A 27526-nucleotide genomic window follows, 5' to 3' on the forward strand; every position below is an offset into this window, starting at 1 on the left:
TGCTGACTTATCACAAAGTGATCAAGATGTTGACAGCAGTACCAGCTCTCTAGTTGTGTGCTATCAAGCTGCAGACAACTGGTGTACCAAACGACAGATTTTATCAATATTGGCCCACAACATGACAAAGCAAAGACTCATGGTAAGATATTATTTGAACTTCCTTTTATGCTATTTGATCCGTTTTGTCAAAGACTACATACAAAAAGTTTACAACAGTTTGCCACCTTACTGCATAGTGGTCCTTTTTGTGATTGATTGTATTTTTCTTGAAACTTGATGTTTTTTGTTCCATTGTTACAGCAACTGATTCCGGGGCTCACCATCTACAGGATAGATGCAGCAAGAAAGCATGCTAAGGAAAGTGGTGGAGGGCAACCAGTAGAGTTGGAGCCAATAACAAGATCAAGACTACAGAAGAGCAAGGTTGATCACTTTATTCAATTCATCTCACGCCCAGAGTTTGTTCAAGATGTTGCATTTGGGACCAGGAGACTGAAGCTCAGTCATGGAGAAAAGATTGAAATCCAAAATGTTGTTCGAACCGTCGTCGTGTCTCGTCTTGTTGATTTATATCAAGTTTACTGTCAAGAGATTGGAATCACTCCACTTGGTCGTAGCTCACTGTTCAGTATCACTCAGGTGAGAATTATGTGTTATTCAATCTTGCCAGTTGCATCAATTTTTGGTTAATTCTTTTGTTTATAGTATGGATCGATTATGTACAGCATCGATATGGTCAATGAGTTGCACATTGTAAAAGTGCAGTTTAATTCTTTCACAGGTGTGTGCTGCTGCCAAGAAGAAATCTCTCTCTGGTCTGGATAACATTGCTGCCGAGGGCTCGGAAGGGTTTGATGCTATGGATGGATTGATGGGATTGCTTGGTGAATGTGGTAAGTTTTCAAACTACTAATTTAGAGCTGCATTTTTTACCAGTTTATCAATAGTCTCCAATGAGTCAAGATCTATGGAAAGAACCACACAGACAGGATCTAGAGTAAACCAATTTACAATTGTTGCAAGCTGTAAAGGGATCCATGGTGTTTTGTACACCCGAGGGGCAAAGCCTTGGGTGCCATTTGCCTCCGAGGGGGGGGGGGACAAACATTACATTGTTACTTTTTAGAGTATAAACGATGTAACGTGCAATGAATGAGCAGAGACGATAACCTAAACAAAATTGAAAAATTGTGTTGCCTTTTACAGAACTTGTAGCTTCATTGTTCCGAACGGCACATTGCAGAAGAATGTAGATCAATTTACCTAGTACCAGCGTAATTTCAACCTCATACCCTTGCTCTGCTCAAACCCGGGCCTATTTCTTACATTGTACAGGGTGCTTAAAACGACCAACGGTGGGAATGATCCAGGTGATGTACACCCGGGATACAAAACTCATGTTACCCTCCGATTATGAGCGATGTTAAACACGTCGTTGCTAGATGCGTAGTGCACATCCTTATAAATAAATATAGACGCTAAGCAATGCTTTTTTATGGATAACGCAGTACACAATATGCGTGTATTTTCATTTTTACGCGATGCGCGTTACGCACATCCAACTCATGACGAACATGTGGATTTCTGCACTATTCCATGTTACATGCGTCTTTGTATCACATCACGTGATTTGTTCTTGACCAATGAAAATTCACAATCTGTTACCGTGGTTTAACAATTGTAACTGTTCACCTTTGCTTTTGATTGTTGCAGGCTTTTCAGCTTTGTGGGTAGATGAGCACAAAACTAGGTTCCGAACAGTTCGCCAATACCTGAAATCGGACTTCAAACTCCATGTTCAGGAAAACAATTCCTGTCCTGATCACTGTTGGACTTATGCACCGAGTCCTAAAGATTCTTGCAACCATCTTCATGACGTCCACTGTGAGATATGTGACGACCTACGTCTTCTGCTAAATGAAGTTGAGTTCTCCATATCAAGTGTCGACACAAAGTACAAGTAAGTTTCTTAGGATGGGTTATGGAACCTCTCCGACATCAATTCTTAGAGAGTACAATTTGTGTGCACAATGGTTCATATTCATGACATTAATTTTATTGTGAGGATCTATGTTTTATTCTAGGTACCCATCACAGAAGGACGAAGTAGCATATGATTTTGAGTCCGCCAAGGACCGTATCATTGGTCTAAAAAATCATCTTGTGCGTACAATGGCTCAGGAAAAGTGCAAAGAGGATATTCTTTCGAACCTTACCTCTTCCCAAGCACTTTTGACTATGGATTGGGCAATGAAGTATTTGCCGAGACGATTTAGAGAAGCTCAACAAGATTGGTTTGGCAAGAAAGGGATATCCTGGCATGTGACGGTTGCTGTGATGAAATCTGGCAGTGAATTTGAGGTAAAAAGTTTGATCATGATACAAATCACTAAAAAGCCATAATTTGTCATTCACATTTTTATTTTATTTGTTTAATGACTCAGCAGATTTAACAAATAAAATACACAAAGACCTGTGCGAAAGAAGCACTCATGATGAATTGTGAATAATAACTTGTATAACCATGTGTTATCCTTGGTTCATCACTTGAAGGGAATGATACTTGTTACTTACACAGATGTGTGGTAAGCAACACATATACTTGGTGTTTTTTATGAGATGAAAAAGAAAAAGAAAAAAGCAACAACACATGCGTGTCACATGGGACTCATATTGTTCAAAAACCACCGACTTGACTGCATTTTTCTTTCACACATCGGTATACAACAAAAATTAGAAATACTTTATCTTGATGCAAATCTTACATCATTAAAATAACATTCATGTCTTTCTTGTTATCTTCAGATTTTGTGCTTCGTCCATCTAATCCAGCCATGTGTCCAGAATTGGTGGAGCGTACTGTTAGTACTAGAAGCCTCGTTGCTTGAGCTGAAACGAAGGCGTCCAAACATCACCGAAGTCTCTCTTAGGTCTGATAATGCAGGATGTTACCACTGTGCACCTCTTATCCTGTCTATGGCAGATCTTGCTAAAAAAGTGGACGTCATCATTTCAAGGTATGATTTCTCTGAGGTACAGGCCGGTAAAGACATATGTGATCGTAAGATAGCACCGATGAAGGCCCATATCGAGCGGTACGTCAATGAAGGCAACGACGTACTCACTGCTGAAGACATGCACACTGCCTTAGAGTCATACAATGGTGTGAGAGGATGCTATGCATCTGTTCTGAAGATTGGAGACATGCCCTCTTCTGATGAAACTCTGAAATGGCCAGGTGTCACCAACTTTACCAATTTCTCCTTTGAGGAAGGTGGTGTGCGCTCCTGGCTCGCTTACAGCATTGGCAACCAATTCCATCCCTACGCTAAATTGATCAAGCAACCACCTGGACCACTGATCACCACTTACACAGTTGGACATTATACTGAGCCCAAAGTCTTGACGGGAGCAATTCGTCAACAAAGGGATGATGTTCAGTTCTCCTGTACAGAATCAAACTGTGTCAAAACTTTCCCCACCGATGAGCTCCTAACACATCATTTGGCAGCTGGACGGCATATGTTTCGTCCCCTTAAGGAATCTCGTCTTGACAAGATTGCACGTCAGTGGGCTGAAAAGATTGGCGAGATGCAAGCTGGCCCTTCTTGTTCCAGTAAAGGTGTTGAGACTGTCGGTTCGGGAGCAGCTTCGGCCTCTATGTCCCAGGCAATCCTTTCTGGCTGGGCTCGCAAGATTTCCAAGGCAAGGAAGAGGTTTTCACAGCAAGTGAAGGATTTTTTGCTAGCTCAGTTCATGATTGGCGCCAATACAGGAAAAAAGGAAAACCCAGAAACTGTGTCCCGGCGATTGAAAAGTCACTTTCACAGAGATGACTGGTTGACTACCCAACAGATAGCCAGCTATTTTTCACGTCTTGCTCTCCTACACAAATCTGGGACACTGCCATCAAAGAGCTGGACTGATGTGCAAAATAATGCTGTAGAATTGGTAGAAAGGCAGGTTCTCGTGGATGCTGTACAGAACCAGTGTGAGCTTTGAGGCATTTAAATGCATGATGCCATCGGACGCTTATCAAGTGTTCGTTTTTGATTAAACAGTCAGTACTACTCATCCATTTTTTATTTTTGTTAATCTCAAAATGTTGATGTTCCCAAACTACACCTAGCCAATTAGCTTTCCAATTGTCTCGTTACCATCAGGGCTGATTTTCACACCCCAAAAATCCATAATGGCCAGTACTGCTTTCAACTGTGATGCCGTTTGAGTATTATCTATGGTGTAATACTTGTACCACTCTATCTTGTGTGAAGGTAAAAACTAAAACATATTGAACATATTCCACTCATTATGTCAATAAATAAAACCATTGACACTTATTGTGTTATTATCTAAACTATAATAAAGTCCTGGTGTGTTTATTTTGTTATCTAATGTTTTCTAATTACCTTATTCTGAAGAGGATCTTGGCTTTGCAGTACTGCAAATGCCTGACAAGGACCAAATAACTTGCACTGATAGCTACTCATGTGATCATACAAATCAGAAAGGGTGAAAGGCTTGGAGGAAGGGGGATATAATTAAAATATGAATCAGGATTTGAGTATGACAAACTAAACAAAACATTTAAATATAAGGTCAGTGTCTGAATCCTGAGGAAATTGGTCATGTTTACCAAAAACACTTAATTAAGGATTCAAGGACCAACATAATTGTTTCATGTAGGGTGATGAGAGGTTTGCTTCATGTCCAATGCATCGAGACTACCGTTGAAAACAAACCACAACAGGTACCAGTTTTGAACGATGCAATGCTAAACCGCCATTATAAGGCAAAAACAGGCACCTGCCATTTCAAAAAAAAAACTGCTGGCAAATATTTTATTGATGCTACCTAAGGGCCATAATAAGACCTCTCTTTCACCCAAATGTCATTGCTCACAGACCTGCACTAATGACTCTACAGCGACTCAAAGATGTGACGCAAATTTGGGGGTACCCTTAAATGAAGAAGTACTGTTGCCTCTTAAGAGTCTTGGTTTTTCAAAATTTTGAGTTCTTGGTTTAGGTCAGGATACTAACTAAAGACCCTGCAAATTTCATTGCTCTACTGTATTCCACCTTTCAGCAGCAAGCGTTTAAACTTTTGTAGTCAAAAGTCATCAAAAACGCAATTTTCCCACTAAAAAACACATTTTTTGCTATTTTTTCTTCTAGGGAGGTCGGATTGGCCAAATATTGTGCACAGCCTCAAGGCTACCTATGACCCACCTACCACCAAAATTTCAGCCAAATCCGTTGACCCCCACCTTATCACTGTCTGCATGGTCCTCTCGTGGACAGGCTCTTAATAATTATGAGTTTTTAGTTGTTTAGACTTTTAGTTGTTTACTATTTTTTAGTATTTACTATACTAGGTAAAATCATGGAGTGGAGGTAATACACTTTGTACTTCATGGAGGTAGAAATAGCTACCTCCATGTACTATTATACTGCTAAAAAAGGGAGATTATTGTGTTTTTTCGGCAAAATAAATATAGTATTAATATAGATTCAAAAGTAAAGGTATTTGGACGATTTTTTTATAGTTTTTTTTTTAGGCCTATCCTAAATGCAAGTTGATATGTTTCTCCAATTCTACACTAATTGATACCGATTTTGACTCATAATTTATTTGCTGGTATATTGTCTGTTTGTTTTTGTCTTTGGAATGGTTGGTCATGATTTTTTTTTTTTCTTTTTTCACATAGGCTAACAAGAAAGTAATTGTACTATCGTCTAAGTCTTGTTAAGGACTTGTTTTACTGTGGGTACATCTTCAAAATGTTTTCGATATTAAAATACTTACTGTAACTGATCAATTTAATTTATTTCCAGGAGCTTTACAGCAAGACAAAGTTAGAGACAAAGCTTGAAACAATGCCAAAGGTGAGTTTTAATTTTGATCTCACAACCATCTTACAAATTGTAATCTGTCTAGGACAAACATATTTTTGTTCCAGTATGACAATTGTCATACTTTGCCATAATATTACACATTTGATAACAATACTTATCTTCCAGTACGCGCTAATCCACAAATCATATGCTCGAACTTGAGGGTGGTATAAAAACCTATAACCTACTTCCATTTTGTGTATTGCACACTGCATATTGTGAGTGTCAATGCGTTACGCTCCGTATCCGACAGTGCAAAAATGACATTCTAAACTTTGTGCGCATGCATGCTGTTCGTCGCGAAATAACGTTCTGAAATTTGAAACTTTGCGCGTTGACGTATGTGAAACTGGAAGATAAAAAATTTGTTATAACACGCGCGCTCTTGGAATACGAAAAAATATAGCGGGTTGGATATGGGACGCAGAAGGGCTACATTTTTTCGTATTCCACGAGCGCTGTGTGATAACTTATACCATAGCGTGTCTGCATCCCATATCCAACGAGCAGCCTCGTTGGTTATGGGACGCCGTATTCCGGCTATTATTCCGTATTCCGCGTGTTATAACTGATAATAACTTTATAAAAACAAACAATATATTTGTACAATTGGCTTTTCTTGTATATAAATATTTCATATTTCATTTGACTGTAGGAAAAAAAAAACAAGAAATAAAAACTTCACTCGCACTGAGAAACAAGCGTTGGCGGAGTTTTGCAAGGCAAATAGAAAGACGCTGTTCGGCAAAGCTGGACACTGCTCGAATCGGGTAAATATGAAAATAAGTAATTATGTGGATGTCAGTGTCTGACTTGAGTGTGTGTTTTTATTTTACATTTTCTTTTTAAAATAGATGTTGAATGTGTATTGATAATTCTACGTAAAAGGGATTTGTCAGAAACTGCAGACTGCAAACTCTTACATAAAACCAAGTTTATAGAAGACTCTGATGGCTTTCTAGCTCACTCAAGAAGGTCCTTCATGGTAATCCAGTGATCAGCATGTCAGGATTAGAAGAACAGTATTGTCACAGGCTTTTGTGAAGGTCAATCTATCTGCAGATTGCGCAAACATGTTTCATTCTGTCAATGTACTTTCTAGCGATCTCAACAGCGTTTGCATTAATAAAACTAAATTTATGTTTAGTTTTTTTAATTTTATTATAAAGGTTGAAGTGAGAAAGCAAACATGTTGGCTAGAGGCCGTGGAGGTGATAAGAGCAGCAGGAGGGCCACAGATCAGAAAGTGGGATGCTATTCGAAAGAAATGGAATGAGCTGAAGGTCCAAGCCCATAAATATCAGCTTAAGAAAAGTGTCACCGGTAAGCCCAAACCTTAACACTATCATTGTTTGTATGTATTTTATATTCTCTTTACAAAACAAGACATTGTTAAAATAAATAAAAATTGTACAAATCCTTTTGCTGTGGCTGATATGCATATTCATTGTGGACAAAGCAATAAAAGATGAGATGGGGGGGGGATAATAATTCAGGGGCAGCGAGCCTTAGACACATGGAAGCAGAAGAAGAGCTCCTGAGGATCGAAAACATAAAGGTAGACCTTTTGAGGGAAAATGTGGAGGTTCAGAGAGGCATTTTGACCTGCCTTCAAGCATTAACAACCTCAGCCCTTTTCAGTTCATTTCACTCGTAATTTACCTTTAACAATCCTGTTTTGTTGTGATAGGTATTTTCTTGTCAATCAATCAGTTAATTATCTCAAAATGTAAGGAAAAAATTGTGTAAATATTTACATATTTTTTATTTATTTTCATTTTAACTCTTCTGATTATAAATTTAAGCAATACAATGGCTCAGTAAACTTATAAATTACTTACACTGACTTTGTAGAGACAAAAGTTTTAACTTGACTTTTTACTTATAACTCAAGAATGGTTTATCAATGTGTCAAAGTGTGTGGATTCCATCAGCTTTGATGACCCTTTTTTCACTTTTCAATCAAAATAGACCCTTTTAAAGACACTGGGCACTATTTGTAATTGTCAACGACCAGTCTTCCCACTTAGTGTATCTAAACAAATGCATAACATAACAAACCTGTGAAAATTTGGGCTCAATTGGTTGTCAAAGTTGCAAGATAATAATGAAAGAAAAAACACCCTTGACACAAAGACATCAAACATGTTAAAGGGTCTGTGTACTTTTTGTAGGTCACAAAACACTATGTCCACAGATTTACATTAAACTTACACAGTTTGAAGATAATGATAGTAGAAAGCTTCCCTGAATATATTACTTGGCGAGGCATGTAGTTTTTAAGCAATGATTAAAACAATGTCATGAAACTAATTTTCATCTCTGTGATCATGAGACGAAAATTATTTTAGCATGTAAAAACGTAATTCCAAGACTATCATTATCTTCAAATGGTATAAGTTTAATGTAAATTTGTGGACATTGTGTTTTGTGTTACAAAAAGTACCAAAATCCTTAAAGCAAACTTGAAATTTGTGTATTTGTAATAATCAATTTCTAATTATAAGGTTTTACAAAGCTGTTAAGTTGAAAAAAAAGTTGACAAAGGTTTATGTTCCACAAGTTGTTTAAAATGTTAAAATGTTTGTTACCAACTGGTTGTTGAACAAAATAAAATAAACGAAAATGTTAGTGGTGAAAACGAACACCCCAAAATAATTGCTGTCTGATAATAATATAGGGTTAGTGTCAAAATCTACTTGAAAGTTTGTTCCGCAATAACTTCGTGACACCTTGCACTGAAATTGAAGGGACACCTGGCATAGCTTGTTTTGTTACAAAATTAAACAAAAGCCACAAACTTTCAAAAGAATACTTGTGTGAATCCTTGTAATTCAACTATATTCTTTTTATAGCTAAATTCAAAGGTAGTGTGTCCCTTTAATTTTACATGGTGCAGTCTTAACCTAACATATAAACTTAACTTAATCTTCCCCTCTAACCAAAGAAATTATGAATCAGTTCTGCCCTGGCGTGGTTCCCATTAATCTGTGCAACAATTTCATCTTCCTCCAAGTTGTCGTTTTCCCCATCTTGCTGGTCATTTTCTGGATCAAGGTGAGGCTCCCTCAGATCCTTGCTGATGTTGAATAGCACACAACAGGCAGTTATGATGTTGCAGGCTTTTCTTGGCACGATCTGCATCCCTTGACCAAGCAGGCACCGAAATTTATTTTTCAGTTGCCCATTAACTTGTTCAATCAGCACTCTAGTGTGGGCATGTGCCCTTCCAAAGAACACACAAATGATTTAGAAGGTGTTAATTGTTGTCTGTTTCTGATAAAGTTGTAAGTTGATATAGTGCAGCTGCTAAGGTGAACAATTGTGCACTTTGTGGTAAAAGCATGAAATTTGCTATGATGGTTGGTATTGGGCTAATAATCAATTTTAGACTTGGACCCATCTTGGGTCTCTCCTATTTGGGGGCGGAGCCTCATTTGCATAAAAAGGGGGGTCTTTGATATTAATATTGGGCAAAATCATACTTAGAATAAATTTTTTGTTGTTCTTTTGACCAGAAATATAAACTTGAAAATCATAATTATAAGTTAAAACATAAATGAGTAAAAAACAATGCCCAGTTTCAATATTTCAATATGAGTTTCAATATTTCTAAAAGTGGGCGTTTTTAAAACAAAGTGTTATCTTTAGTGAACTATTACTGTTTTTTTAATTGTTTTTTTAAGCTGATTTATGTTATTCGAATAGAAATACTATAAAAGAATACATTTTTTCCATGAGTTTAAATAGTTTCTTTATTTATCCCCTCTTTTGTGGGCGGGGCCAGAGTAGTAAACGAGGGTTCGCTAAATTACACATGTGTAATACAGCCAAGAATGCACAAGCAGCCAAAAATCTCATCAACAATACAGGAATAAAAGTATGTCCTGGGCCGGCAAAATCTGATACTCTGTCATAGTAATGACATCAGACATACATGTACTGTAAAATCGTCGGTTATGTATACTATGGCTATGGCAAACTCAAGCTCTCAAATCACGCCATTATACCCGCACAGTGTGATCTGGCACCATGCCATGCAGGCCAGAACAATAAGAAACATTTATATTAGCAGGTTTTTTTTTGCAATTTTGAGACAGGTTTGCAGTTAAACATATGGCGAAGAATCCACTCATACAGTGTAGTTATTCGGTTGGGATGTGTTGGAATGATCACTGAGCTGTAGCATACATGTCGGAATACTGAACTAGGTAACATGTACGGGGAAAAGGAAAAGTGGTGAGTTGGTATTTGATGAGGCCATTTAAGAGGCCAATGAAATCTACCAGTACGACCCAAGTTAATAGGGGTTTAGGAAACGTGCTGTGGATAGAGGGTCGATATCCATTGGTCAGGAAGAGTAGGAGCCAAATGTCACTTAGCTGGAGGCTAATGTTTTGAAGAAGGGTGTCGTGCTGGTAACTGCAATGTCCTCTAATGCATTCGCGGTGCCAAGGCTTCTTGTTCTTCTTATCGTGTCCACACACACTATATATTGTGTTTCAGCCAGAACTGGACACAGTTCCTAGCAAGATCGTTGTACTCTGCAAGGTCCTCTGTTCTGTATTCCTGCTCCATAGTTTGTGGCTCTGTCTTACATATGCAGGTAACGTCTTCAGAGTCTAGATATCCCCACTTCTTGAGAGACACGTTGCACCGGCCAGTTGATGTTCCAAGTCTGTTGAGAGACTTCTATTCAGCCCAACCTGAGTCAGCATCAGGGGGGAGTTCTTCCGAAGCACGTATGTCCATGGATGTTCTAGGTGGAAGTTTACCAAGTCTCTCATGTCACATGGCAGTTCGAAGAGCCCCGGCTTCTGCACTTGGTTTGACTTTGTTGAGGAAGCTTTTCCTGGACCGAGTCTATTCTTAGCAGGTGTGTGGCTGAATGGAGGGTTTCGCTCGTCGTCTGGCTATACCAGAAAGTTTGTACAGGCTATCAGTTGGTGTTGGTCTGCGGCATCCAGTGATGAGTCGGCATGTAGCATTGATGGCTGGATCAATCTTCTTAGCGTGGGTAGATCTCTCCCAGACTGGGCACGCATACTCTGCAGATGAAAAACAAAGGGCTAAGGCTGTTGATCGAAGAGTGTCTGGGCTGGCACTCCATCTTGTTCCAGTAAGTTTGCTGACAATGTTGTTTCTTGCACAGACTTTGGCTTTGGTCTTCGCAACATGGGTCTTAAAGGAGAGGCAGCGGTCTAGGGTGACACCTAGATACACTGTATGGTCACAGTTTTCAAGAAGAGCCCCAGACCAGGAGACGTTCAGTTGGCATTTGGCTTCACGATTACAAAGATAAAAGGCTGAATGAGAGTGATGAGCTCTGCAGCACTATAGTCAATTCGGTGGTCGGTTAAAGAATCCCTCGTTTTATGATGAAGTTTCTTGTGAGCGGAGGGTATATTGGCCTTATGCCTGCTTGATGGAACATACACGGAAGAAATTGAGTAGTGGTATGTGGTTGACCTTGGGTATGGGAAACATATAGTTAAGTTTGGGGCGGCTTGGTGGTGTTAATCTAGTTGAAACTGTAGCTGTCCATACCATTGCGGTGACCCTATCCTACAATTGCCTTTAAAACTCCTCTGCAGAAGGTGACTGTCAAAATTGGGACCAGAAACAATATGATCCACAATCTCACTGGTAAATTCTTGGTAGCAAATGCCGAAACACTTCGCTCATCGGTGCTATAGCTATCTGCCACTGGGGGCTGAGTATTGTGATCCAGTTTGGAGAAACTCTCAAGCCTACTCGACATTCAATTGAACAGCACCATGAGGACCATCGCTGGTGCTGTTAGCTGCACAAAGACTGATTGGCTACCAGTCCTGAGTAAGGCAAATTTCCCTATTCAGATGATCCAAAGAGAGTGTGCCATATCAGTGATGGTTCTCTAAAGCTAAAGCAGAAGAGCGGCGCACGCAGTGGCAAGGTCCAGACGGCACAAGTTCCTGATGAAAAAGGATCGCACCATCCAGTTCCCGGGGATGGCAAAATGTACCTCCTGAACCGGTTCCGCACTATTAAACTCGTCACTCCAACTAGCCAATTCTCTTCACTCTGACTCAATTAATCAACTGCAGAGACAGCAAAGGTCAGTCGCACCGATCTCCTGTGTCCACGTCCTATAGAGCTTTGTGGTCGATTTCACTAGGCCAGGCAGTTGTTTACCCCAAGATGATCTTGGACGGCCTCTGTATATTTTCCAGCCAGGAGCTGGTGCTAGGCCTCCCCTGGAGTTGCTGGCGATGCAAAGAGCGTTTTTAGCTGGGGTGTTGTCAGCCAGGCGAGCGACATGACAAAAGAAAGCAGAACGGCGGCATTGAATCACTCAGACTGGCAAACCCACAACTCCAACAAAGGCTATCCTGTCCTATATACTGAACACCATAGACACAAGTTTTAGGAACCTTGAACAAGAGGGTGTGTTTAGATGCTAGGGTAATGAAAGAAGAACTGGTGTACAACGGTCAATGTTGGTTATTTTTCATTGGAAACTGTGGTGGAGGGTGTTGTCTTGTTTCTTTGTGGTGGGGATCAGGCATAGACAGCTATTGCCAGACTGCCCTTGTCCCATGGTGAACACGGTGAACTTGATGCTTGGGTGTTGCTGGTTGAGGTATCTGTATAGCATTTTGGGGGCTGATGGGTAGAGTCGGGCCACATCATCAGTTCGAATGAGCTCTTGTGGGAATTTGGAGAGGCAAAAACTGTATAAGAATACTCAACATTAAGGCATCACTGCTGGTTCGATTTGTTTAGCGCCCAACCAATCGTTTACTCTCAAGAGGGAGCGAAGAAGTGCTGTGAGTAAATTGTAAACGCTGTTACTGCAAACAACTATGTAGTGCATACTGAAAATGTAGAAATATTGTAATAAAATGTCTATACATGTATTTACACGGTTTTGCATGTATCAGTACAACAATCAAGGGGCTAGAATAGCATGTTTTATTTTATCCCCACTTTAACAAAATGTGACTGCCCCCACAAAAGGGGCAGGAATAAAGACAGTTATTAATTTTTAAATAATTATTTTACTGTTATTATGTGTTTTAGTCTAGAAGCTAAAAGAATGAGCAGAGAAAAGCAAATTTAGTCAAAATTAACATATTACATTTTTTACCCCCCACTTTCTTAAAAATACGACTCCGCCCACTAAGGGGCAGAATTCAAGACAGTTATTAGTTTTTAAATAATTGTTAAACTGTTATTATGTATGTTAGTCTAAAAAAAAATGAGCAGAGAAAAGCAAATTTAGTCACAATTAACATTATTACATTTTTTACCCCCTTCTTTCTTAAAAATACGACTCCGCCCACAAAATGGGCAGAATTCAAGACAGTTATTAATTTTCAAATAATTATTGAACTGTTATCATGTATTTTAGTCTAAAAAAATTAGCAGAATTGTTTTTCAAATAGTCAAAACTGACATATTAAATTTGTTACCCCCACTTTCTTAAAACGTAGCCCCACCCCTAAAATGGGTGAGATCCAAGATGGGTCCAAGTCTTAAAATGATCTTTAGGGTGTATATAACAACTGCAGGAAGTTTCATGCTTTTACCACAAAGTGCACAATTTGTCCACATATGGGCCTTAGCAGCTGGACTAATATTATCATAGTTCACCAGCATGACAATCTTGATCTTTGCTGTCTATTTATTCCATGCTTTGTTACTGTCAAATGCAATAATTGTTAAAATAAATTATTTATTTATTTGGGTATAGTGAATAAAAATTGTTTAAAAATTGATTTTTGGTTCACACCCAACTTAAAATATTTTCTTGAGAATGCATCAATAAATCAAACTTTAAAGTTGTAGCTGGCTTTGTTTTTTCAGTACCTGTTGTATGCTCTTTCTTGGTGGTTGTTGGGATGGGCAACAGGTGTCATCAACCATGGTCTCTGTGCATACCCTGAATCGCCCAATAGAATGCCCTGGAGATCATGGTTTTCAAACATTTGACCGATGAGACTTACCTGCAAGATGCGGCTGTCGTGCGTGCTTCCGGGCCAGCGTGCAAATACGTTGGTGATTTGGAACTGTGCATTGCAAATCAGTTGCACATTGATGCTGTACTTGCCCTTTCTGTTGATGAATATATGCTCGTTGGGTCCTGCATGTGGATTAAAAAATACTGAACGTTCAAACTTGGTGGACAATCTAAATGCTTATTTATGATTTTGGTCTTAATAAAATAAATAATGAGTGAAAAATGGCAGTCAGATTCGATGTCTGGCCCCTACTAGTACTGGTACTGCATACTGAACTTAGCCAGAGGGGGAGATTATATGGACTTAAATTATCATTATGGCCTTAAATTAATTACAATGTATGAAGGCTTTCTGAAAATAACATTTTGTTGCTTTTAGTTATCCCTTTGTCTTGTGGATGGAATGCAGTCGAAATTTATTAAACCGTCAGTCGTCACTTTTTCTCTAAAATTAAATATAGGCCTATATACCAGGAGGGGGCCTACAACAATGTTAAATATTATTGAGCACACAGGCAGTAAGCATAAACATGCCTTATTAAATATTAGTATAAAAATTCACACTTAAAAGAAGGGGGAAATAAAAATATGATATTAAGATACCTGTTTCAAAACAATATTTACAGACATTTTGAGGGAAAAGATACAGTCTACAAACTTGAGCACAAAAGTATATCTGTAGCCTAAGCTAGGTATGATTATTCATTGGAGGAACCAGAAATTGTTTGGTGGGGGGGGGGGGGGGGGGCTGTAACTTTGTTTATTATTACTATAGTTGATATAAATATTGAGTGTGTCAGGCAGAGGGGGGGGGGGGGTGTGTTGATTTCCAAAACCCCTCCTGCTATCACAGGTAATTCCTGCATTATTATTTAATTCTTTCTTTGTGCATGTGTTTCAGGGACAGACGATCTGACAAAAAACTTTATCACTTTGCGATCAGACAGGGCCAAAAAGTTCTCTGATGGAAAAAAGGCTCATCGGACTCTGTACACGTAAGTTTTACCAAAAAAGCTGACATTATTACAGATTTAGTACAAATTGCAATGATGAACATGCATCAGGTAATTTGAACAATTTATTAGTGTTTGCCCCTTACACTGAAATTTTAGCTATATTATCTCATAAATAAAACTTGTCCCAAATTGAAAAAGGTGATCACCTGAGGACCAGTCAAAATGTTCTTGAAGTGGTCCAGCTGGCTAGTTCAAGCTGGTGGACTAGTGACATGACAAGCTAACTGTCCTGCTGGCTAGTCACTGAAAACAATAAGGGCAAACCCTGCTGATCATCACACTTTTCTCACATGAGAATCGTCTGATGTACGTAAGATTATTTTTGATATATAATGCAAGTCAGAAAAAACAGTTTATGTTGTCTAATTTTAAGCACCCAATTAAACTATTTTGATTTCAGAGAGATTGGTAAAGAGATGGGAATCTCTCTGCGCCCTGAACAGCTCCGCAAGAAGTGGAATAACGTATGCAGGAAGTACAAAGTAAGTACTGTACATGGGCAACCATTCTTCCAAACATAATACATGTAGTGTTAGACTCAAGACCTGATTGTGCGAGACTGAGGCCTGAAGCCTGAGAGGACCCAGGGGAGACCTGAGACCAGCAAAACTGGTCTTGAGACCTACACCACTGGTACATAATTGTGTCTTCATCCTTAACAGACAACCAGATACCCTATAAATGCTGGATTGGTCTTTAAAATCAAAGCAATGCTTTTGAGTACATTTAGTTTCTTTTAAAGATCGATATCAAATGAAATTCACCAAGCTGTATAGTAACAATTTCAACTTCTAGTGAGCAATGAAACTTAAGTATTTCCTTGTTATTCTAATAATTTTGACAGGAAATAAAGAATCCCCCAACTGGGACGGGAAAACAAGCACCGTGGAAATTCTTTGATCAGATGGATCAGGTCCTTGGTGACAGCCATTCGAATGTGCCTCCAGTACTTATTTCAAGTACTGGAGGTACAATTGCCACACCAATAGAGATGTCGCCAAGCCCAAGGAACAGCCCATAGGCTAAAAGACAAAAGCCATCGAGCAGCGTCATCCAAGATAACCTCGACAGAATGGCTGCAAATGATGGAAAGTTGCTAGATCAACAACAACAAATGCTGAGTGCATTCAATAGGCTGGTAGATGTACTGGAGAAAGAAAAGTAATAAATACATGTATAAATACATGTGCACTGTTCATGCTGTTTGTTCTTTTTGATGAACGTTCTGGTTATTTCCATTTTTGTGTTGACTTATCATGGAGGTAGAATGTTCCAACTGAGTTCCAACCCCGGTTCCAATACAAGGGTTGCAATCAACACCAGCCAGTGTTGGCCAACTCGTCATATGGCGTGTTGTGGCCGAGAGGTTAAGATCACTGGACTCAAGCTCTGGTGTTTCTGATCAGTAGAGTGTGGGTTCGAGTCCCGGTCGTGACACTTGTGTCCTTAAGCAAGACACTTAACCATTATTGTTTCGTCCTTCAGATGGGACGTAAAGCCGTTGGTCCCATGCGTTGTGTAATGCAAGCAAAAGATCCCAGTAACACTTATCACTAAGACTAGAGAAGGGGTTTGCCCCGGTGTTTCTGGCAGTGGCTACTGAGTGCGCCGCAGCACCTTGTAAACCCTTATAAGGTGCTACATAAATGGGTCTCAGAATTCATAACTTCAATAACCTTTATTTCAGAAAATAATATATATATAGCGCTTTGTAAATACATTTATTATTATAAACCGTGCATTTTTGGTTCCATTCATTTTTGTACATTATTGCACAGCAGCCTCGCTCTCAATCTATTCGTCGCAGGAATGTAACGTATAGGGTTAATGCAGAGTTAACTGACACTGGTGGGGTGTGTTGATTGCTGGGGGTGTTGATGCAACCCTTCGGTTGGAAATCAGTTGGAACATTCTACCTCAATGTTATAATTGGAAAATTTAATTGGATAAATTTAGCCAACTGCAAAGGGCCTGATAGAAAAGTTTGAAGAAATGTAATTTTTGGTAAAATATCAAATGAAAAGGATCTATTTTTGGCGTTATATAAAACAAACATTCTTACCATTGCACTCATAAACATTAATTGTTTGTATAATTTCTTAATTTTATTTTATTATGTACATATACATATAACTTGTTTTCTTAATATTATCTTATAATGTACATTCAGTATATTTGTTTTCTTCATTTTATCTTATTATTGTACTTCAACCCTCCCCCTGATTGACCATTCAAAACCACACCCAAAATTTTCAAAAATCCTTTCTCTGGTTTTGACAGAGTTTCCTGCATGGAACAAGATATTCTTATCTTGGTCCAAGGTTTGTCTTATCTTAGTCCAAGGTTTGATTGTAGAGTTACCATATGCTGTGGTAGTTTGATGGATTTTGGGGGGTTTATACAGAGTTTGGGTTAAGTGGTGCATCAACTTGTTCAAGAAAAGGGCTGAGAGTAGGAGCGTTAATTATTAAAGATGCATCACCTGGGGTGCGTTCCACTCGCGCAAACGTTGCCAACAGTTGCGCACGTTCGCCAACAATTTCAAGTGGAACGAGTTGTTCGCCGCCACCGTTGGCGAACGTTGGCAACTTTAGGCGAACATACTTCGGAGGTGTTGGCGAGTGATTTTTAAAATGGCGGACAAGCATACGGTATTATTTCTTTGTCACAAACATAATTACATTGTATTTTTGGTGGATGATAATGCAGATTTGGAATAACAAAGTTAATTAGTTGATGTAATGATGTCAAAAAGAGGACTAGTGCAGCAAAAACGAAGTTAAAAAAAAACCTACGTATGGTGCGCGCCATCTTCATTTCAGGGCGCCGCCATATTGACATCGCGTATACGCACCAATCGTTCAAACGATAAAAAAACGTTTGCGCGAACAGTTGCGAGTCGTTTGCGCGAGTGGAACGCACCCCTGATTTTGACCGATTTAACCCATAAATTTTGATTAAATTGTTAAATAGCTGGTTTTATCATTCGAGAAAGGAAAGTTGTAACTTTCATTTGAGATATGTCCTACTGCACACAAAAAATACCCCACTAATTAGGGGTAGTTAATTAAAAACTAAAAATGAATTATTGTCAGAACCTGACATCAATTCACATACCAGCATCTACATTATGTAGAAATACTTTTGCAAGTAACATGAATGTATGTTATCACTGTGCATGGCACACAAGAAAATTGTTTATTTTTTTTTCATTTTAACACAGCATCATCTGTCAAAATTATTTTGGAGAAAAAATTCAGAATTTTGTTGGTCTTTCAGCAAAAATCAGGTGATGCAACTTTAACTTAGGGCATATACATGCACATGTGTAATACCGATCAGGTAGATGTTGTCAATAAATTAAATTTGTTTTATTAAATAAAACAACAGTTGATTTACCATACATTATATGCAAATTTGCCAACTCTAATTTTCATCAACCACCCCCCCCCCCCCACACACACCCACGTTTGTCTATGGTGTATATTTTGTCCTCTCATGGTTTGGACTCGGAGCGTTTTAGCAAGGTCTCCATTGATTTTGTACACAAAAGCGAAGTAAGGACGTCCTCACTCTGTCAAAACACCTGGATCCCTTTTGTTAAAGTCCTCGGTTTGAATGAGTAGACACGCTCACACACACCCGTCCCCAGCAATCAACACCATGAGCAGACAAAAAAGAAGTGATTTAGGGGTAATAAATTTCTATTTCCTTTACTTTGAGTTTGACAGTATTTGAGAGGGGATATTGCAATAGAGAATTAGTACTGGTATGAACTTAAAATTTGAAGACACTGCTGGAGCATCACTTATACATTTATTTGAAAATACATATGGTCATCCAAATGGTCAGGGTATCGTTCCGGAGCGGATATCATCTGCGCTATCTCTGCCCTCATTGCCATACCATCTGCGTCATCATCTTCTTCTCGGACAATGCCTTCCCCAACAGCATCATCAAAGTCGACATCATCATCTTCAACATCCAAGATGTCACCTGTGCAAATGAGTTACAAAATTCAACAAGTTACTAGGAACCAGCAGAGGGAGCATTTGAACTGGGAAACATTTACCCAAGATTTAGGTCTTGGTTCAATAGGGTTGTGTGGAGAAATTTGTTACTCTGGTGACTTGACAAAATGTGTCAGCAATGTGAAAATGACATTATGTAATATGTACTTACCAGAGGCATGACAGAGATTGTGCATGGCACAACAGGCACTGATCACCTGAGGCACTGATTTTGAGCGCAGTTCCACATCCTTAGTGAAGATGCTTCTCCATCTCACTTTTAGTTGTCCAAATGCCCTTTCAACAACACTTCTCGCCTTGCTGTGATGTGTGTTAAATCGACGATTAATGGGAAGTGCATCCTCTGGCATCTTGTAAGGGGTCAACATTGATCTTGACCCCGGGTAGGCAGAATCTCCAAGCAGATAATAATCTTGTGGAGGAAACAGCCCATCCCGGCAAAGAGGGGAGTTTCTGTATACACGAGCATCATGAACTGATCCAGGAAAACCAGTAAAAATATCAGTAAATACTCCTTCATGGTTACAAACTGCCTGCAACTGAATGGAATACTGATTTTTTCTGTTGTGGTAATCCTGTTTAAATTGTGAAGGTGGCAATATGCGGATATGCGCACCGTCCACAGCTCCAATTGCACTCCTGATGATCCTGGTTCCAGATAAATTTGCAAACCCTTGTGCAATTACAGGATACTCTTCTGGTTGAGGATGGTGAATGAACTTCTTTAAGTTCTCCAGAACAGCTGAAAAATTTATGGTACAGAATAATTAGGTAACAATTAGAAATATTTTTGTAGAGACACGGGAAGGAGGCCGGTCCTCTAATTAATAAAGGACGAGGATTCACCAAAAGATAATACAATACAATAAAAGTAACAAATTCTTCATGATGACTGTAAAGTACAAAGTAATCTCCTGTACTGATTTTAATCCATGCAGTGCAACACCGCACATTGACTGCAAAAAATAATACACAATACAAATACACACAGTCACTTTATGTACAGCCAAAGGGCAAAAGGTCAGCGCAACACAAGGCTGGCTACACACACCAGTTTACAAATAGTATACCGATTGAACAGCCCTATAAATCACAGTATTTCTCAATATGAAATCGTAATTTAAGTCAAAATAATACTCACAGAGAGTTCTATGACCCTATTCCTCCCGAATAAATAGTATTAGGAGCATGGCAAGAGCCATGCTCCACACAAAATGGAGACAAATTGAGACAAATTATAATGTGCTCTCTGACAACTCCAAAAGTAAACTTTTTACGACCTGAACACTGAGGGCGCACTTGGGCTCCCTACATTTTGATCTGAGTTTAAAAGTGGAAAGATCATGGTATTTTCTATCTTCCCTTTTCCTTTAAAGGGTAAGTATGTTCTTCTTTTTTATACATGTAAAAGCAAATATTGTTCTTCATAATTTGATCCTGCCACAGAAACTTTCATTTCTTTACTCTTTTTCCCGAAGGAATGCAATCTACTGATATCAAAATGTCTATCCAATTTATCATACAACAATGGACCTGTACCTTAATCTTACCATTCAATTGTCGGTGCACTATATCACACACAGTTACAAGAGGAATACCGCAACTTCGCATAACTACCCTGTAGCAACATCCAGAAGCTATCCAAAATAGAAAGGCCAAAATTTCCACTTCTGCCTGCCACCCATGATGCTTGTCCTTCTGTATAATGTGCTGAAGTCTCACAAATGACCTTCTTGTGACACGGAAGTCTTTACGCAACCCAAAATCTCCATCACGCAGAGTTGTCAGAAGAAAATCTGTGCCCAATCTACAGTAAGGGCCACGATTAACCTGCACAAAGAAATGTTAAAATGCATCTGGTCAACTCATACTCTACAAACTTGAACTGACATAAAATTAATTAATAGCTCTGTTCCAAACTTTATGTTAGTCCAATTATAGCTGGGATCCAACAATCTTTCACCATATAGAGGACCAGCGGCTGTTTCACATTGCATGGGGATGGTCACATCACTTGTTTACTGGCAGGGTGGCAAGGTAAAATTCTGCTGCATATGTGATTTCTCTCAAGTTTTCTCAATTTTGCTGTGATAATTTAATTACCACATGTATCACAAACAAGTGAAATTTATAGAGAATCAAAAATTACTTTAGAGGCCAACTGTTCACTCGTCTTTGCAAAAATACCAAAATGCCAATCAAAAGGAGTAGGCCGGGGCCACTACAGTACAAGTGGAATACGAGTTTCCATAATTAATTAGATGGGATGATTCGTAATTTGTATTTTAAGTTTAATTGTGATAGAGCTTTCATCAATAATGCAATTACTTGAGAAGAGAAATTTATTTTGTTTTGTTTCACCAGTTATAACTTATAATTATATTGTTGTACTTGTAGGCCTAGAATTTAACCCTTTAGTTAAGCCAAGGGAGGTCTACCTCCATGCTATAATCATGGAGGAAGAAAACTAGCATTGTTACTGTGCAAAAAAGGCAGGGATAACTTTCCGTATGGCGCCACCACTTTTTCACTCATTTTTACAAAAAGGGATATATCAATCAGGTAAATTAGATACTATATTATTTTATTTCGAATGAAAAAGTGGTGGCGCCATACGGAAACTTTTCCAAAGGCAGTACCACTAGGCACTACCTATACCACTACCAGTGGATTTTTACTTTTGTTTTACTCACTTCATCGTGGTAAACTCCAATCCTTGTTGCATATTGCAGCAGGTATCGTTGACGTTGTCGTCTGGACACGATTTGTCGATTTGCGATGATAATGAGGTTTACTAACGCCTGCAATAAAGCTCTTACGAACTGTCTGGGAACCATAATGTTGACACCGAAACAGCTGATTCAAACGTAAACATACAACTCGAGTAATGTCAACACACATAGCTGGAAAGACTACAATGTAAACAGTAGCAGACAATCGATACAAAACAAGTGAGTGAAGTGTAACACAAACGTTGTGGCTGAGACGGACGTCATCAGCGAGGGCCGAATCTGCGGCTCAAGCCTCCGTGTTCGAAAACTTTCGGCCGCCATGTTTAATGCAACGAAGCCTGAGCCTCACTGAGCCGGAGCCTGAAGCCTCAAGCCTGAGCCTTCGATTCGAAAACGCTCTATGTGTCACTCAGAGCCAGTTTCAAACCGTTTCTAACGGCCGGCGGACCAACGGATTCTAATTTCTGTGATGATGATAGTCATTGTTGTATGTTTTGGTGTATGATTATTGTACATTTTGGAGGTATTTCCAGTAAATAAAGGCTGACCGTGTGGGGCTGATTAGATGTGAATTTTACAGTGACAATTAAGAGCAAGAGAGAGTCGACGTCCGTCAGGTACCGTCGCCGTGATGATGTGGGTGATCATTTTTGTTTGGCAAGTAAAGTACGTACGTGTTTGAAACTTAAAGATTGTCTTTTAGAATGTTCTTCTTCAATCCACTTCCTTGTAAATTGTAAATAAATAGCTTAATAAGATTTTTTTACTGAAACTTCCGCTGGGGAACTTGGCAAGGAAGTCAGGAGAACTGTTTTTTTCTAGCCTAATGGTTGTATAGATATAATTTTTTTGTAAATAGTCTACTTTAATTGCTTTGGTTTGGTTGGAATGAGTGAAAGGTTAACCTCAATGGTTAAAGATTCATACATACTTGATACTCTGTCTGGGTCTACCCCGTACATTATAATTCAGAAAGCACTGCAGTGAGGTTGACTAACTTTTATTTAATTTTGTTTAAAAAAAACTCTATGGTATGTTTCAATTTTGTTTGTGTTTATAAATTTTATTCTTAGTTAATTTTGTTGGCCCTGCTTTACTTGTTTTCTTGGGTAGAAAAAGAAAACGACAATGGGTTTGATTTGTACGGAGCCCCTAAAGGGACATGAAAAATAAAAAAATAAAAAAAATATCTCGTGCGCACGACATGTTATCTCGTGCGCACGACATGTTATCTCGTGCGCACGACATGTTATCTCGTGCGCGCGACATGTTATCTCGTGCGCGCGACATGTTATCTCGTGCGCGCGACATGTTATCTCGTGCGCGCGACATGTTATCTCGTGCGCGCGACATGTTATCTCGTGCGCGCGACATGTTATCTCGTGCGCGCGACATGTTATCTCGTGCGCGCGACATGTTATCTCGTGCGCGCGACATGTTATCTCGTGCGCGCGACATGTTATCTCGTGCGCACGACAGGTTATCTCGTGCGCAAGACATAATTCGGGATTCTTGGCACGGAAGCAGCCCGTCGTCACGCCGCCATTGATCTCACACGTGAAACCATAGAGAAAGGAAACACACAGTACAGCAGACATAACAAGGTAATAAATATTGGAAAGACAACTGTTTAGAGAAGCCTGTATTAATCAACGTGTACTGTGTAACTTAAGGTTTTGCCAGGCATAGTTTTGAGTAAGTTAATGTAGTTTTTCTGTGTTTATTTTCTTTAACATTGTACTTGGTTGAAGTTGTAGTCCAGTGTAGTCAATGATAAGATGGAGTGCGGTGCATGCAGCAGAGTAGAGGGGGGCCTGGTGACGCTATAGCACGGCGGTATACGAGGCCACTCTGCCTGCCCTGATTTTACAGGCCTCCGGGAGTTGCGACTATTTTTAATCGCTTTTGTTTGTTTTGACCTGCTTTCACTTTTAGTAGAGCTTCACAAAGAGACTAATATCAGATGTAAAGAATGTGCTTTGTGATACAGGAATTTCAGAGGCTATGAAAAGAGTGAAATTTTGCCGAAATTTTCATATATTGACTTGGCAATTAATAGGCAAAGCGTAGTAAAGTTAGTAAGCACACACATACACGTGTTGTGCATAGTGTACTATTATTAATGAGAAAAAAATCATGCATAGTTTTTGGGGTGGTAGTCAAGGAAGTTTTAGTCCTTAATATTTTCGGGTAAGGCACCCAGAGTTATTTAATAATTTTTGGTAAGGCACCCAGATACTTTGACCTCGAGTGTCCTTATGCAGTGGTTAAACTGTGCCAAATTTAAAAACAATATTCAATTGTTTGTTTTCTATGAGAGTAATTGGTTTATTTGCTTGTGTTGAATGAAATTGATGCAATTCAAAATGTTTTTGTACTGCTGCAATGACAATACACTTTGGCTTGTAAAGATTTCACTTTTTAAAAACATTTTGTTTCTTGCAAAAAGGAAAAGTTTAACCAAACAAAACAAGGGGGTTGTGTCACTGCTACACTTTGTAATAATTTTACTCTCTCTCTCTCTCTCTACTGGTTTTTGTCTCTACAGATGGATACTGAAGACAGAAATGAGATCATCAAGGTGTACTTCAACATGGGAATGCTCTACAAAGATATTGTCATAATATTGGCAGTAGATCATGGTGTTATCATAACTTTACGCCACTTGAAAAGGATTTTAAAGGAAGTTGGTCTGGTCAGGAGGAAAAATTACAGTAGTATTGCAGACATAGTCGAATTCATTCACAATCAGATAAGAGGTTCTGGAAAATTACATGGATATAGATGGATGTCAGAGAAATGCCGTGGACATAATCTGAAGTGCAGGAAAGAAGATGTGAGACTGATTCTTAGCATTCTAGATCCTGTGGGTAATCTCCAAAGAAGGAAGCGCAGGTTGTTACGTCGTTCTTACTATGCCAAAGGTCCAAATTTTATCTGGCACATTGAAAGTTACGACAAGCTGAGAAGGTATGGCATTTGCATAAATGGATGTGTTGACGGATTTTCTAGAAGGATCATTTGGATGAATGCGTACCTCACTGCTTCTGATCCACGGGTGATTGCTGGATACTACATGGAAGCTGTACAATCGATTGGTGGGTGCCCAAAGTTTGTTCGTGGTGACCATGGCACAGAGAACGGGCATGTGAGAGATATCCAAAGATTTCTACATATAGATGACCTCGGTGAAGATGTTAACAGTAGCTATATGGCAGGGCCCAGTACCGCCAATCAGAGGATTGAATACATGTGGTCATATTTGAGAAGAGAATGCACAGACTATTGGATCAGTCTCTTTCTAAATATGCTCAACGAAGGTCATTTCAATGGCAACTTTTTGGATGTCAACTTAATTCAGTTTTGTTTTATGAGTATTATTCAGGTAGGCAGGCATTCATGTTTTGCATAAACGCTTTGGGACCTTTCTAAAAACTCTTTAATAAACCTATTAATTCCAGATTTTAATGAGTGTTTGCAATTTCTTGAATCTGGGTATGATGATTTTTATTGCACACTCTAGATAACAGTGAGTGGGAGACTGTCCACACTGTTAGCCTACATGACTTTTAGTGTAAAAGCAACAGTACCTTATCAAGTCTTCCCTTCTTTTTTCATATTCATTTTTCAACAGGATGACATTGATGATGTTGTCAACACTTGGAACCGACACCTCATTCGACCCTCAAGGAATGCTCGTGTACCCTCTGGACGCCCTAACATAATGTATTTCGTGCCAGGACTGTATGCTACCACAGATTCACTTTGCAATGTTTTTCCAGAGAGAGTTGAAATTGCCAGGGAAGAATGTAGATTCAGGAAGGCGATCCCCTGTGATGAAGATGTGCATGAACTGTGTTGTGCTGTCATGAAAGAGAATGGACTCGAGTTCCCAGAAGATTCTGATTCGGCGGTAAATTTGTACATGGAACTCAGAAGGTCTATTTCTGGATTATTTTAGTTGCTATAATCAGAACCGAGTAAAGGAATGTACATAACTTCTATGGTTTTGTCTGCTTTACTAATGTTGACACTGCACTATACGCTGTCGCAACTTATCTCCTGGAAAACTCGTTTGATTGGTTATACACTGAGAAATAAATATTAAAACAGGGTTTGTTCATCAAAAGTTGTTATTGTTGCTGGTTTTTACCCCTTTTGATTGGACTCTGCGCAACTTGATTTGCAGGAAGTATAATCAGCATAGCAGTAGAGTAACCTTTTTTGAGCTTACACAATTTTGTTATTGTCAACAAATAATTTTTAGGAACACAAAGACTTTAAAGTGTATAACGTTTAATACTTTAAAACAAAGTGTCCCACTTTTAATAACATAAACACTTAAACAAACTTTTGCAAATTATTTCCCAACAAACAAATATTTACAAATACTTCGTGATCGTTTTCTTGTGGTCTGTTTCGGTTTGTTTTTGAGAGTGATTTACCCAATTGACTTATCTACCGTTTGTGTCACTTAAAGGGACTGTGTCATCATGATTATGGCTAGCCTGTGGCTATATGGGGAAAAAACTCAGTTACTGGTACTGCATGTGCGCACGCTCGTGCTGGCTGTAACATCACAGTATGACAAAGATGGCACCCTTTGTGATTTGACAATCCATCAGTACACTGTATACATGCATGCAGATGATCGACAATGTGTTGACTGATAGTTCTTTCTTTTTGAGAAAAATAGTGTATAATGTAATTGTGACTGGTATAATTTAACCCCCCTTTAAAGGGTTTGGGTACTTTTTGTAGGACACAAAACACAATGTCCACAGATTAACATTAAACTTGGAAGACAATGGTGGTAGAAAGCTTCCCTTAAAATATTACTTGCTGAGGTGCTGTAGTCTTTAAGAAATGAGTAAAACAATGTCACAAAATAATTTCGTCTCAGTGAGACAAAAATTACTAATTTCTCAAAAACTGCAGCACCTCAGCGAGTAGTATTTTAAGGGAAGCTTTCTACCATCATTATCTTCAAACCGTGTAAGTTTAATTTAAATCTGTGGTCATTGTGTTTTGTGCTACAAAAAGTACCTAAACCCTTTAAACTTCATTTATATTCATTTATTTCTGCGTCACTAAAAAAATTCAGGATTATGTAAATATTGCCACATCTCACACCGTAAGCGGCGGGCTCCGCTTACCCGCCGCACATTATTCTGAAGTATCATTTCAACATGACTTTGTATACTTCTCTATCTTCATAATTCCAGAATAAATCTACTACACATCAAAGATCACAGAGAGTCATGTCTGTTCTCTACCTAATTAAACGACTCAAATTAACATCTTGATCACATACTTATAACTGGAACCTTTAGGTTGTGGACACCCATCATACATTGTCTGTGACTATCACAGAGTTGTTACTAGGTTGTGCGTATTATCTTGAATATGGTGGCAATGCGATTCGGCAAGCAAGACTAATTATAAATTTTAGCATCAAATATGATAAAGATATGACAACTTTTTAAATAGTAAAAAAACATTCAGAACGATATAAAAAACGTGATAAATATATGAAAACTTTAGCAAGGGTAATATGCAAATATTAGTACAAATATAGAAGACTGTAATGAATGTAATATGCATATACAGAAGACTTTAACTTCGATACATACACAGATACATCATGATGACTGACGACACTAACATTGTTACTAAAGACAACAACACATGAAACCTATGTTAGATTACCATGAATTCTACCTGTGACAAGTTTGGAATGTTTACAACAGTAGTTGCAAAAAACCAACAAGTTAACTTGGATATTATTTCTCCCAATTTATTCTTAGTAAAGTTTTGGATAAATTGAATGTCATCGTGCTTGCAG

The 27526-nt window shown here is 38.7% G+C and overlaps 3 protein-coding genes across 3 annotated transcripts; 2 read left to right on the top strand and 1 right to left on the bottom strand.

Annotated features, from left to right (window-relative positions):
• Positions 1–532: 532 nt before the first annotated feature.
• On the top strand, positions 533–4393 carry LOC117299146. Its single transcript, XM_033782610.1, has 5 exons — positions 533–631; positions 785–896; positions 1717–1963; positions 2088–2364; positions 2809–4393. The coding sequence occupies exons 1-5, from the start codon at positions 533–535 to the stop codon at positions 4003–4005; spliced, it is 1932 nt and encodes a 643-aa protein (XP_033638501.1). The 3' UTR covers positions 4006–4393.
• LOC117299147 lies at positions 4196–14913 on the top strand. The gene is made up of 5 exons (XM_033782611.1): positions 4196–4225; positions 5841–5891; positions 6596–6670; positions 7070–7223; positions 14804–14913. The coding sequence occupies exons 1-5, from the start codon at positions 4196–4198 to the stop codon at positions 14899–14901; spliced, it is 408 nt and encodes a 135-aa protein (XP_033638502.1). The 3' UTR covers positions 14902–14913.
• Positions 14914–18726: 3813 nt separating this feature from the next.
• LOC117299148 (putative nuclease HARBI1) lies at positions 18727–21786 on the bottom strand. The gene is made up of 4 exons (XM_033782612.1): positions 21643–21786; positions 20500–20779; positions 19101–19691; positions 18727–18914 (listed from the first exon to the last, which is right to left on the bottom strand). The coding sequence occupies exons 1-4, from the start codon at positions 21784–21786 to the stop codon at positions 18727–18729; spliced, it is 1203 nt and encodes a 400-aa protein (XP_033638503.1).
• Positions 21787–27526: the final 5740 nt, after the last annotated feature.

This window comes from Asterias rubens, chromosome 14 (assembly GCF_902459465.1).
Source record: "Asterias rubens chromosome 14, eAstRub1.3, whole genome shotgun sequence".
In the NCBI taxonomy this organism is placed as follows: Eukaryota; Metazoa; Echinodermata; class Asteroidea; order Forcipulatida; family Asteriidae; genus Asterias; species Asterias rubens.

What these genes read in the sequence shown, in the direction of transcription:
- LOC117299148 (XM_033782612.1), bottom strand. Translation starts at nt 21,786, where the DNA reads ATGGTTCCCAGACAGTTCGTAAGAGCTTTATTGCAGGCGTTAGTAAAC. An exon ending in AGTGCACCGACAATTGAATG is followed by an intron (nt 19,692 to 20,499) that starts GTAAGATTAAGG and finishes TAAATTTTTCAG; the next exon opens with CTGTTCTGGAGAACTTAAAG. An exon ending in CAATCTCTGTCATGCCTCTG is followed by an intron (nt 18,915 to 19,100) that starts GTAAGTACATAT and finishes TCATTTGCACAG; the next exon opens with GTGACATCTTGGATGTTGAA.
- LOC117299147 (XM_033782611.1), top strand. Translation starts at nt 4,196, where the DNA reads ATGGCCAGTACTGCTTTCAACTGTGATGCC. An exon ending in AGCTTGAAACAATGCCAAAG is followed by an intron (nt 5,892 to 6,595) that starts GTGAGTTTTAAT and finishes ACTCGCACTGAG; the next exon opens with AAACAAGCGTTGGCGGAGTT. An exon ending in GCTTAAGAAAAGTGTCACCG is followed by an intron (nt 7,224 to 14,803) that starts GTAAGCCCAAAC and finishes CATGTGTTTCAG; the next exon opens with GGACAGACGATCTGACAAAA.
- LOC117299146 (XM_033782610.1), top strand. Translation starts at nt 533, where the DNA reads ATGTTGTTCGAACCGTCGTCGTGTCTCGTCTTGTTGATTTATATCAAG. An exon ending in GGGATTGCTTGGTGAATGTG is followed by an intron (nt 897 to 1,716) that starts GTAAGTTTTCAA and finishes TGATTGTTGCAG; the next exon opens with GCTTTTCAGCTTTGTGGGTA. An exon ending in AATCTGGCAGTGAATTTGAG is followed by an intron (nt 2,365 to 2,808) that starts GTAAAAAGTTTG and finishes TGTTATCTTCAG; the next exon opens with ATTTTGTGCTTCGTCCATCT.